Source organism: Danio aesculapii, chromosome 13, assembly GCF_903798145.1.
Source record: "Danio aesculapii chromosome 13, fDanAes4.1, whole genome shotgun sequence".
Taxonomy (NCBI): domain Eukaryota; kingdom Metazoa; phylum Chordata; class Actinopteri; order Cypriniformes; family Danionidae; genus Danio; species Danio aesculapii.
Window position 1 is genome coordinate 51,836,862 of NC_079447.1, and position 13,287 is coordinate 51,850,148.

General features: G+C 40.7%; 1 protein-coding gene across 1 annotated transcript in view; it reads right to left on the reverse strand.

Annotated features, from left to right (window-relative positions):
• Positions 1-4,940: 4,940 nt before the first annotated feature.
• The window catches only part of bmp5 (bone morphogenetic protein 5), a 34,700-nt gene continuing 26,353 nt past the window's right edge, over positions 4,941-13,287 (reverse strand). The window contains exons 3-7 of the mRNA XM_056471366.1: positions 12,549-12,697; positions 8,931-9,128; positions 8,299-8,375; positions 7,906-8,016; positions 4,941-5,842 (exon numbers count right to left, since the gene is read on the reverse strand). Of these exons, the coding sequence (XP_056327341.1) occupies positions 5,693-5,842; positions 7,906-8,016; positions 8,299-8,375; positions 8,931-9,128; positions 12,549-12,697 (685 nt within the window). The 3' untranslated portion in view covers positions 4,941-5,692. The remainder of the gene's footprint in view (positions 5,843-7,905; positions 8,017-8,298; positions 8,376-8,930; positions 9,129-12,548; positions 12,698-13,287) is intronic.

Consider the following 13,287-nt stretch of genomic DNA (forward strand, 5'->3'; position numbering starts at 1 on the left):
AATCACTCGCACCTTGAGTTGCAGTCTTTCAATTGGACATTTGCATAAAAAACATTGCTATTTGTAATGTGTTCGCTCGACTTATAGTTTATTTGAAACACTGATTGAGTAATTACCTCATTTTAAAGGGGACCTATTATACAAAAATCACTTTTATAAGGGGTTTAAACACAGTTGAGTGGTGAGAGTGTGTAAATATAACCAGCTTCTGATAGTAAACATTTATTAATCCTATTGTTTACAATCAGACTTGATAAAAACAGTCTGCAGAAACACTTTGATTCACATTCTCCATTTGTACGTGTCATCAGAGGGGGAAGCCCCGCCCACTGGTGATCATCTCTCCCTCATTAGCATAGGACGCTAGTCTTGTTTTTGAATCTGCCACTATGCTGACACACAGGCATTTTTAGCTCCGCACTTTTTTTTTTAAGAGCACAATCTCATTTGCATTTAAAGCGACAGTCATCAAAACAGCATGATTAGGATCAAAGCCTTAAAGGGATAGTTTTAGAGAGTTATAAAACATTATTTGTGGGTTATTTTGAGCTGAAACGTCACACATAAACACTCTAGGATCATCAGAGACTTATTTTACACTTTGTCTAAAGCATGTTCAGTCCCCAAAATGCTGTTGACATGTAAACAAACAGGCAAAATGCAGAAAAGTTCATCATATTTGGACGAAATAGTTCACAACTTTGAATGAAAACATAGCTAGTCTTATTAACATTGACCTCCATACTGCAATGTGGAAGTGCGTTCCTTATAAATTTATTTATGTTTAAACATCTGATTTGTTCGCCTATGGGAAAATTGGAATCATACATGGCAGGAAACAGTCAAACTACGTGCTCTACAAACAATTGTGTTTATGACAATATATAAAAATAAATATAATAAGAAAATACAATTTTGCTACATCAAGCGTGGCTAAAAATCAATGGAAGTGAATGAGACTGAAATTCTCCTGCAAATAATGTTTCAATAGCTGCACCCACTTGTACATACGGTCAGTATCAGGGGCGTAGCCGACATTTTAAAAGTGGGGGGGGCGGCTATATGAGATCATACGCTCATATAATTATTAATCACCTGTTTCTAAATGGTTTGTCTCTAAAAGTGAGGGGGACAGATCCCCCCCGTCCCCCCCGGTTGCTACGCCCCTGGTCAGTATTGACCAAATTCTGACATTAATCATATAAACCATGTCATTTCGGTTGAGTGTGAAGATCAAGGACCTGAACAGCCCCAGTCTGATGGATTGTGTCCATATGTGTGACAGTATATTCTTCTATACTCACTATATTGACCAGCGATCCCTCACCTCTTTCATGTGGCGACAGGCTTACGCTCCGAAACTCTGCACTCTGGCACTGATTCCTTAAAATAGCAGCATTCATACTGAGCCTGGTGTTGCAGAAAGGAAGACATTTAGTGGAACTGGCCAGAATCCACGATATTAAACAGTAGATGGGATTGTGAAGCAGCAGGAGTAATCATGGAGGGCAGCAGGCCACAGGAATGCAAATCATCCACGCCGCGAAAAACTTAAGTTAGCAGGTGGCCTCCGCTATGCACTGAACGTCAACACTCTTTTTAGCTCGGGACCACATAACATCTGGGTCTACCCCTGGCCACTGCTTTCAATTAACACACGCAGACGCTCAATTTTCTGGCGCTTAAAGTTGCCATGGAAATTAAGATTGTACTTTTTCCACTGGTTATGTACATCCACTTAAGTTAGAAAGAAAAATGTAGGGCGGTGCATGATTTGTTCTTTGAGAACCGATTGGATTGTTGAAAAAGAGGTGTTGTTAAAAAATAAAGAGGACTGACGAATGGACTAATTCAAAGCAAAAAAGAGGCACCCTGATAGCTCCGCCCTAAATGACTGATAGTTCCACCATAAAGAAATGATAGCCTCGCCCTAAAAGATTGATAGCCTTGCATAGTCCCGCCCTAAATGACTGGTAACACCACCCCAAAGGACTGATAGCCTCACCTAAAGGACTGACAGCCCCACCCTAATAGACTGATAGCCCCATCCTAAAAGACTGATAGCTCTGCCTTAAGTGATTTATAGCCCCGCCCTAAATGACTTAAAGCCCTGCCCTAAAGGACTGATAGCCTTACCTAAAGGACTGACAGCCCCATTCTAAAGGACTGATAGCCCCGCCCTAAATGTGGAAACACCACCCTAAAGGACTGATAGCCACGCCTCGTAGATGACTTATAGCCCTGCCCTAAAGGACGGAAAGCCCTGCTTTAAAAAACTGGTAACACCGAACTAAAGGACTGATAGTCCCGCCCTAAAGGACTAATAGCCTCATCCTAAATGACTAGTAAAACTGCCCTAAAGGACTGATAGCCCCCGCCCTATAGGACAGATAGCCTGGCTCCAAATGACTGATAGCCCCACCCTAAAGAACTGATAGCCCCGCCCTAAAGAACTGATTGACCCGCCCTAAAGTAATGACAGCTTTGCTCTAAAGGACTGATAGTCCTGCCCTAAATGACTGATAGCCCTTCCCTTAAGGAATGATAGCCCCGCCCTATATGACTGGTAACACCACCCTAAAGGACTGATAGCCTCACCTAAAAGACTGACAGCCCCATTCTAAAGGACTGATAGCCCCGACTTAAATGTAGTAACACCGCTCTAAAGGACTGATAGCCCCCCCCTAAAGTACTGATAGCCCCGCCTCCTAGATGACTTATAGCCCTGCCCTAAAGGACGGAAAGCCCTGCTTTAAAAAACTGGTAACACCGCCCTAAAGGACTAATAGCCCCACCCTAAAGGACTGATAGCCACGCCTCCTAGATGACTTATAGCCCTGCCCTAAAGGACGGAAATCCCTGATATAAAAAACTGGTAACACCGAACTAAAGGACTGATAGTCCCGCCCTAAAGGACTAATAGCCTCATCCTAAATGACTAGTAACACTGCCCTAAAGGACTGATAGCCCCGCCCTATAGGACAGATAGCCCGGCTCCAAATGACTGATAGCCCCACCCTAAAGAACTGATAGCCCCGCCTAAAGAACTGATAGCCCCGCCCTAAAGTAATGACAGCTTTGCTCTAAAGGACTGATAGTCCTGCCCTAAATGACTGATAGCCCCGCCCTAAATGACTGGTAACACCACCCTAAAGGACTGATAGCCTCACCTAAAGGACTGACAGCCCCATTCTAAAGGACTAGTAACATTATTAAAAAGGACTGATAGCCCCGCCCTAAAGGACAGATAGCCCCGCTCCAAATGACTGATAGCCTCACCTAAAGGGCTCACAGCCCCATTCTAAAGGACTGATAGCCCCGCCCTAAATGTGGTAACACCGTTCTAAAGGACTGATAGCCCCACCTTAAAGGACTGATAGCCCCGCCTTAAAGGACTGATAGCCCCGCCCTAAATGTGGTAACACCGTTCTAAAGGACTGATAGCCCCACCCTAAAGGTTTGATAGCCCCATTCTAGTCCCACCCTAAATTACTGATTTTCCCACCCTAAAGGACTGATAGCCCCACCCTAAATGACTGACAGCCCCACCCCAAAAGACTGATAGCCCCGCCTTAAAGGCATTCCATGTGACCAGGAAGACAAGAAAGTCTTTTTTTTTTGGGGGGGGGGGGGGATTATAATGTATAATGCTCTTATATTCTTGTTGTAATAAAATCCCTTGTGGCTGTTTAGGTGAGATACGGTTAAGGCTAGTGGTAGATCTACCAGGGCGGCAGCTTTAAGTGTCAGCTAGTGTTTAGGTAGAGGTTTAAGGATATATGTTGAGGCATTGGTGACATGTTTAGCTGCATAATTTGGTTGAATTGTTGGTTAAGATTAAGGGGAAGCTTAGTGGCATGGGTAGGTTTAATAGTTATTTAAGCTTTGAGACTGGTACAGTGGTACAGTATATTGGGATGGTTATGTTTAAGTGTCAGATTAGGTTAGGTACCACTGGTAGGTTTAAGGGTAGGTTTAAGTTTGGTCAAAATAAGCAAAATGTCAAGTCGTCTGTGTTGGTGTAATGGTTTACTCAGGGTTTGAGCAAAATTCAGTGTTATGGAAGGGTTTAAGAAGTGGCAAATGTAATGGAGACTTTTTATGGTATGGGTAGGTTTCATTTTTAGTTACAATTAGGTTTAGTTTGGGATAATGGTTGGCTACGATTAGAGAGAAGTTTAGTGGCAGTTAGGTTGGTTAATTTGTTGGGGTTAGGGAAATGTTTAGGGGTATGTGCAGGTTTAATGGTTGGTTACGTTTAGGAAAATATTAGTGCTATGGCTCATTGATTATAGTTATGGTTAGGGAGATGTTTAGGAGTATCTGTAGGTTTAGTGGTTGGTTAAAATTAGTGAAGTTTAGTGGTATGGTTAAGATTAGGGGGATAATTTAGCGATATGGATAGGTATAAGCACTGGTTAACATTAGAGATAAGTTCAGTGGCATAGGTTTAATGGTCGGTTATTGTTAGGGACAAGTTTAGTTTTAAGGGTAGCTTTATAGTAGTAGTTGGTTAACGTTAGGCAGAATTTTGATCTTAACTCACACTTAAACTTAAGGATCAAAACAGACTTGCATTCGTACATTAAATGTATGACGTACGTCTTAAATGTATGTACTCATATCAAAATAGTGTTCATGTTGTATTTAAAACACTTTTTCATTGTTTGGTTTAGTCAAGGGATACATTGCTTGGGTTGATTAAAGTTAAGTTCAGGTTTATTTACATGTGCAGGTTCAAGGCATTAGTGCTATTAATATAGTGCTATGATTTAGTGGTATAAACAAGTTCAAGGGAGGTTAAGGAGATGTTTAGTGGTAAGTTTAAGGGTTGGTTAGCTAATAAAGTGGATTGCAAACATTTTTTTGATTTAAAAGTCATGTAAAACCTGCAGTAAACACAATATTGAGTAGACCTTGTTAGAGACAGACAAGAGAAATATATTGGAAAATAGATTTAATAACATACAAACATGGTTCTAAAACAATAAATGCAATATCTTCCCAAAAAATATATTACTCAGAGTACAAATACAAGTGTGTGTGTGTGTGTGTGTGTGTGTGTGTGTGTGTGTGTGTGTGTGTGTGTGTGTGTGTGTGTATATATAAGGAGAAGTATATTTGATTTTGCATATCCACCCACTGACATCTACATCAGACTAACATCAATCAGTAATTGTGGGCTGCAATACTTTGGGCTGCTTGAGGAAATATGTACTACGTAGTCCTAAGACATACTCAGTGCATTTAAAACAATACTACAATAATTGTATTAAAGAAAGACAGTTTTGGTTTGCAAATTCCAATATGGCTGTTCTTTGTTTTCCACATAATTGTGACTCCAGGTTTAAGGCCTTTACATTTCTGTTGTAAAATAGCAGCAGTTTTGTTTTTGGAGTGGTTGCTCATGAATTTATGATGTCTTCGAAACAAAGGAAATCCTCTAAAACGCTCTCTAGCTCGCTTGCCTTATTGAAATACTCTGAGAGATACCTCATGAATGTGTGGTAAGAGTGGTAACTTAAGCTATAACTGATCTACATCTGTCTTTTAAAAAACGTTTATTACAAAACAAAGCCAAATAAATAAGAGGAATTATGAGCTAATATATACATAATACTGTACATCAAATCTCAAAAACTATTTCTCTTGATATGTTCTTAAATCCAGCAATATATCCAGCAGTCTTCTCTCAGTGACACCCACAGGACCGGACCACCATATTCCTGTACTTCTTCAGAATAACATTGGAGCTGTCATCAAAATACAGCACAGAGATGGCGTTCAGTTTGGTCGGAGCACAGCAAGGCTTTGGCACGTTATCTGGAAACATCAGATGGACCTACAATAAGCAAAAACAATAGTGCATTTAGTCTTTATTAGCAATCATGTGCATTTATAGAATAGTAGTGCACAACACAATGCAAACGTTAGTTCACAACACAATGGTAATAAGCCAAAACACGCAACTATTTTCCATTCCTGTTGTGTTGTGGCTTGGGTTTGTTGTATCGTGCCAATTCTTCTACACTGAACTAAAAATAAATCTTTAACATGTGACCATTTTTCTCAGAAAACCTATTTCTAAAGGGGCCGTTGACATAACATTTTCCCTGGATGTTGGTAACAACCAAAGAAATCCATATATGCAAAGAAAACAAATCTAATTTGTTTGATGAAATGAAATGAAGCAGGAAAAAAGTATAGAACACATGAAGAAAGGGAGGTGTAGAAAGACATGGAAAGCCCAGACAGCAGCTGAAATCTATCAGTAGTTCTTCAGCAACCCTGCTTCAGTCCAACATCTACATTAGCAGATGATGAAGATGAAACCAGGGTGGACATTTCAGCAAGGCAGTGATCCAAAACACAGGCAAGGACACTCACAAATGCTTTCAGAGAAAGAAAATCAAGAATGTAGAATGGCCCAGCCAATCACCTGACTTGAATCCAATAGAAAATGCAAAAAAGGCTCAGATTTGATATACGAGACCCGCAGAACCATCAAGATAGTAATTTCTAATTTTACTTTCACTTGTATTTCGTTGCAGACAATACAACAAACATTATTTAATGTGTTTCTCGTGATGTTTATAGTTTCTTTTATTTATTTCTTTTTCTAAAATAAACATGTATTACAATTTTGGTTCTTGCAACACATTTCAAAAACAGTAAAGCGTTAACCACTCTGTAATGTTGCCATTTATTTTCACCACATTTAAAAGATGTTTAGGGACTGAAGACACCGAGTGATGAAGAGTTTCAGGTGTAATTTTATCCCATTCTTCCTGCAAACAAGTCTTATGGTGGGCAACAGTACAGGGTCTTTGTTTCAAAACGCGCCACGCATTCTTCATTGGAGACAGGTCAGGACTGCAGGCAGGCCAGTCAAGTACCTGTATCCTCTTCCTCCACAGCCAGGACTTTGTAATGTGTGCAGAATTTGGTTTTGCATTGTCTTGTTGAAATATTCATGGGCATCCCTGGAAAAGAAGGCAGCGTAGTGTGCTCCAAATCCTCTACGTACTTTTCATCATCAATGATGCCATCATAGAAGTGCAAGTTACCTTCGCAAAGGGCACTGATACAACCCAATACCATGACAGACCCTGGCTTTTGGACTTGTTGATGGTAACAGTCTGGATGATCCTTACCTTCTTTGGTCTACAGCAGGCATGTCCAAGCTCGGTCCTGGAGGGCCGGTGTCCTGCAAAGTTTAGTTCCAACCCCAATCAGACACACCTGGGCTAGCTAATCAAGCACTTACTAGGCTTTCTAGAAACATCCGTGCAGGTGTGTTGAGGCAAGTTGGAGCTAAAATCTGCAGGACACCGGCCCTCCAGGACCGAGTTTGGACACCCCTGGTCTATAGCATCTATTTCTCCCAAAAGTATACCTGAAATACTGATTCATCTGACCACAGTGCACGTTTCCACTGTGTGATGGTCCATCCCAGATGCCTCTGAGCCCAGAGAAGTCGACGTCGCTTCTGGACACTGTTAACATAGGGCTTCCTTTTGGCACAGAACAATTTTCACTGGCATTTGTGGATGTAACGAAGTATTGTGAAACTTGAAAATGGTTTGTCAAAGTAGTCCTGAGCCCATGTGGTGATGAATGAGGATTTTTGATGTAGGATCGGAGATCACGGTTGTTCACCTTAGGCTTGCGCCCTTGTCCTTTACGCACTGAAATTCCTACAGATTCCTTAAATCTTTAAATGATGTTTTGCACTGTTGAACTATTTTTTTACAGATCGTATTTTTAGGGGCAATGGCTTCATATAATTTGACAACAAACATTGAAATCTTGGTCAAATCTTAAAAGAAGCTTCAAATGCTTATTGAGGTCAATCTAGTAGTTGGAGAACCGATAGTAGTTCCAGCGTTAAAAACAGACACTTACCAAGGTCTGCACAATGGCATGATTTGTGGCATTCATATGTGCGTTCAGTGGAAATGAACATTCTCCATCACAGTAAAAGGCAGCGTAGCCTTCTGGAGCAATAATCCAGTCCTGAAACGAGAGACAGAAAGAGATGAATTGTCTGAATCAAAGCGCTCCATAATCGACTAAACCCTAAGCGCAGGCATGGGCAAACTCGATCCTCGAGGGCCGGTGTCCCTGCAGAGTTTTGCTCCAACACTAATCAAACACACCTGAACACCCTAATAAGTGTCTTCAAGATCACTAGAAAGCTACAAGCAGGTGTGTTTGATTAGGGTTGGTGCAAAACTATGCAGGGACACTGGCCCTCCAGGATCGAGTTTGCCCATCCCTGCCCTAGCGAGTGTTTACCTGCCATCCCAGGTCCCGAAAGCTGACGTAGAGTTCATGTTTCTTGCAGGCTTGCCTCTGTTCGCTGGTGTTCTGATCTAGATAAAGGCACAAAGCGGATGTTGAGTGTTCAGACATTGAGGTAGTGCTGGTGTTTAGTCTAGGAGTGTGTGTGGGCTCACTCTGCTCTCTGTTTGCAGCTGCCACCACCGCTCTGTATACAGACTCTGAATGCAGTAAATACTGTGATTTGGGCCATACATATAGCAAACATCAGGTAAGCTCTGCAGGTAGCGTGGTCCTGGTCTTTGCGGTCTCACGCTCTGCATATTTTGTATGTATTTCTTACCACTTCAGAGGTTTGTTTCATTCAACCATAAGTGCCCTATGAAGTGAACATATTCTGCCATGATTGCAGTTCGACAGAAGCATGTTCAAAGGGTATTAAAGCGTGCAAGATGTGACCTATGCAAGTCTCACGATTACGTTAAAAGGAGCAGTATGTAAGATTGACAACTAGTGGTTAAACTAAGTACTGCAATCCAATTATACGTGATCAGGTGTGAAATGAAGCCGATTTATTGCAGGAAGTTCGGCTAGCATTGCTTACATTGAACGTGAATGTTTTTGAATACAGTAAAGCTCCACTGTACCTCCGCTTTTGAGAGCTGGTGTTGATTTCGGTTGTGTTTTGCTTTTGTTTCTGTTGTGGTTCTTCCTCTTGCTTCCCGTGGCTCTCACAGAGCGAAGCAAAACCTCGCTGGCTTTGAAAAAAGCCACCAGGAACGGCTGTTTGGACTGAGGTCCGTTCCTGCCGATGATGCCAGCGGATTTCATGTTGATGCTTCTACCTGGAAAGCAGACGGATGTTTGCATCTGATTACAGAGATCTGCATTAGTCAAACAGCCACGAGTAAGAAACCTCGTCTTGGGTGGTAAAATCATCACAACTGTGTATGACAGTTTCTACAGTCCACACACACACACAGATACTGTAGTGATTGTCTACATGTCAAAGTGAGCTGAAAAATGATCCTAAAAACCAGGTGACTGCACAGCATCGGGTTCCCATTTAAGAAAGAGGAAAATCTGGGTGTAGCCGTGACTCAAAGATGATACTTTTGTGAAGTCTCACATCGGTAAACGTGTCTGTTTTTAGCCTGAAATAACGAAGATGTGAAAGGAAATGAAAACAGCTGCTCTTCATGGTTCTTATTTCCAGTAAAAAGGGAATGCAACAATAATTAAAACAACAAAGCGCTGTCTGCAGGGAAGGACGCTAAAATATTATAGTGCCTTTAAAGTGACCAAATGGTTATTATTTAATAAATTCCCCAGCAGATGATTAACATGAAGTAAAGTTTATCTGGCAGACGTACCACTGTAAAGTAACATTAAATATAAAACACATCCCATGTTCCCAGTTTCATATATTTAAACTCATTTCTCATTCAGTGAGTAATCTTTTAATCATTCGAGAAACTATAGATAGCATAAACTGGGTTGTCATAACTCAATGTTGGGTCAAACATGAACAAACTCAATGGTGGGTTCATTTGTTTTCTATGAAATCTAATTAATGCAGCGGTTTAGTTTTGTCCATACTGTACATGACCCAACATTGGGTTACAACAACCCAGCACTTTTTTTTTCAGAGTGTAGCAACTGCTGCTAATCCATTTGTTTTACCCACATCGGTTCATTTTACTGATGTAACACAGATGGAGTTATAACATCCAACAATTTATCGGATTGAGAGTAATGTGAGATTACTGCTTTTAGTAATGAACTATTTTTATAATCAACTGTTTTACTTCCAGATGTCGGATGTTTGACTCCGTTGTGGATTCATATTGATATTAGAACATGTGCAATCTTCAAACTATGCTGTTTTAAATATCTGGTTCATATATGCATATATGCACGTTATGCACAATCCTATCGTATTTCTTCATAGTAGCTCATTAGGAGCCGTGGAGATCGATTTAGACCTGTTTGTTTGCGTTTATTTTTCATCTCAAAACTTGGTGACCTGCAAGGACCACAATTTGAGCTAAAATTCTTCTTGCTAAAGTCTAACGTTCAACTGAATAAGAAAAAAAAGTAACCTAGACCTTGGATGACCTTAGAATGAGTAACTCAACTTTTAGTTTATTGAACAAAACTGAATCAACATGGATCTGAATAATATTAATCAGAGCTGCTTTACTGCTTTATTTGAATTTGCCTCATATTGGAAATTACATTATTACTCTGAAACTGATTTCAAGAGTTCACACTTAGCTGATGATTGATAATAAAGCTTGTTTGGCATGCTGTCCCGGGAGAGAGCCCTGAGCTTATGAGATCCTGGGCTCCCTCCTGTTTGCAGGGTGAGAGGAGAGTATGAGCTCTATAGATCTCGATGAACTCCCCCGACTTATTTCTGGCTAATGATGGAAACGGATGACTGAGGAGAGATGTATTCGCTAAGAGCTTGGCTATGGTATACATTTTTAGTGTGTTCAATTTACTTAGGTTGCATGTTTTTGGACTGTAGGAGGAAACCTGAGAACTTGGGGAAAACCCATATGAGGACGAGGAGAACGAGCAAACTCCTAACAGAAATGTCATCTGATTTAGTAGGGACTTTAACCAGAGACATTCTTGATGTGAGACAATCACTGGGCCGCCGTGTCACCCATCTGGAAAGAAGGGGGAGTAGGGGTGGGAAGGTGAGGGGGGCTCTTCAAGACAAAGATATTGAGATAAGAAAAACTCTGGTTATTTATAGTGAGTTGGGAATCATCTGATTGGAGAATCAATCATGAGCTGATGCGGGGGCAGCTGAGAACAATCATGTGATCCTCTCAAAATTAGTTTATAAATAAACTTCACTTAAAAAAATGTGTGCCGTCTAAAGAGATGCCATGTTAACCCTTTAGTATGGAGACCACATATTCAGACTGAAATTTTACTTTTATACCAGAAATCTTATGTCAAGAATATTAAGAAAAGATCATATTCCATGAAGAGATTTTGTAAAATTCCTACTGTAAATGTATAAATCCCTTTTTGATTAGTGACATGCACAGAAAAGCACTGAAAAAGGTGATTTGTTTTCTTGTTTTTTGGAACCCTCGGATTTCAGATTTTCCAAATAGTTGTAGAATAGATACACTGTAAAAAAGAAATCCGTAAAATTTACCGTAAAATAAAAATGGCAGCTGTGGTTGCCAGTATTTTACCGTTAAAATATGGTACAAACCGTAAAAGTAAGTTCTCATTTTTACAGTAAACTACCGTATTTCACAAATTTATAGAGGTAATTCACTCATTCATTTTCTTTTCGGTTTAGTCCCTTTATTAATCCGGGGTCACCACAGAGGAATGAACCGCTAACTTATCCAGCACATGTTTTACGCAGCGGATGCCCTTTCAGCTACAACCCATCTCTGGGGAACATCCATACACACTCATTCACACTCATACACTACCTTCCCAATTCACCTGTACCGCATGTCTTTGGACTTGTGGGGGAAACCGGAGCACCCGGAGGAAACCCTGAACACAGGGAGAACATGCAAACTCCACACAGAAACGCCAACTGACCCAGCCGAGGCTCAAACCGGTGACCTTCTTGCTGTGAAGCGACTGCACTACCTACTGCACCACTGCATCGCCCTTATAGAGGTAATATGTGTGTATTTTGAATTACCAACATCTACAAATCTTTTGTTACACAGTTAGACACCTAGAAGGTGCTCAGTGTCATTCACACAGCTACTAAACACCAGTATGGTAACTATGATAAATAAATATTGTTTATTAAAATTAGATGTAACATAAATCTCTAATGTACATAACTGATGGGGAAACGACTAAAAAGATCCATAGTAATGTCAACAAAAAGAATAAAAAGTGATGTGCCATGCAGGGAATTCTGGGAAAGTCAATTTACGTTTATTCGCCGTATATATTAAGGAAACATACTGTTAACCAGGTTACGGATTTTTACTGTAGCATTTTTACCGTTGAAATCACGGCCATTTTTTACAGTGTTTCATTTAACAAATTTAGTTAAATCCACATCAATGGAAAGCTTATTCATACTTATTTTGGATTTTGAAAACTTTAAGCATCTCTAGTGCTATCTTAGGTTTATGTAGATTTTTGCGATCTGTTAAAAAATATAAAATACATTTCACAAACAAATGAGCTTTCATAGTTTTCAGCACCAACCTGACTGTATTCCCGGAGAGAAAGCTCTAAATAAAGACTGTATGTCTTACCGTCGGTGGTCTCCACACACAGCTGAAGGCCCATGTTCTGCTGCGGGTTCAGCACCCAGTGATTGCTGGTGGCCGTGATGTCAAAGACCAGCCATCCGCCATCAGTAGCACGGATCTTTTTCCAGTCCAACAGAAATGTGTCAGGATCCCTGATAACACAACACAAAAGAACAGTCACACTTTAGTATAGGGACCAAATCTCACGATTAACTGGTGGGTTATTATTATAATTGACAATTAGTCTATTAGACGCTCTTGTCCAGAGCAACTTACAATTGAGAAGGCATTCAGGGCAACGCACACAAGAAGTGCTAATTACACAAAGGTATTGTTAGTGCTCAGAGAATTCAATTCATCTTTATTTTTCTCTAGCGCTTTTACAATGTAGATTGCGTCAAAGCAGCTTAACATAGGAGTTCTAGTTTCATTTTCACTGCTGAAAGTCCAAGCACTGAAGAGCAAATCCATCGATGCGACAAGCTAGTGGCGACAGAGGCGAGGAACAAATTTCACCAATTGACTAAGGTGAAGGAAAAAACCTTGAGAGAAACCAGGCTTAGTTAGGCATTGACCATTTCTCCTCTGGCCAAACATCTTGTGCAGAGTTGCAGTCTAGGTGCTGAAGGCTGGAGAACGCTGGACGTCTATCGTGGAGAAGCTGCAGGTGTGAGTAGGTCATCGGCGGGTGTTCAGGCTGGCCCACGGGATCAATGCTGAGACTCGTCTGTCACTGGGGTCT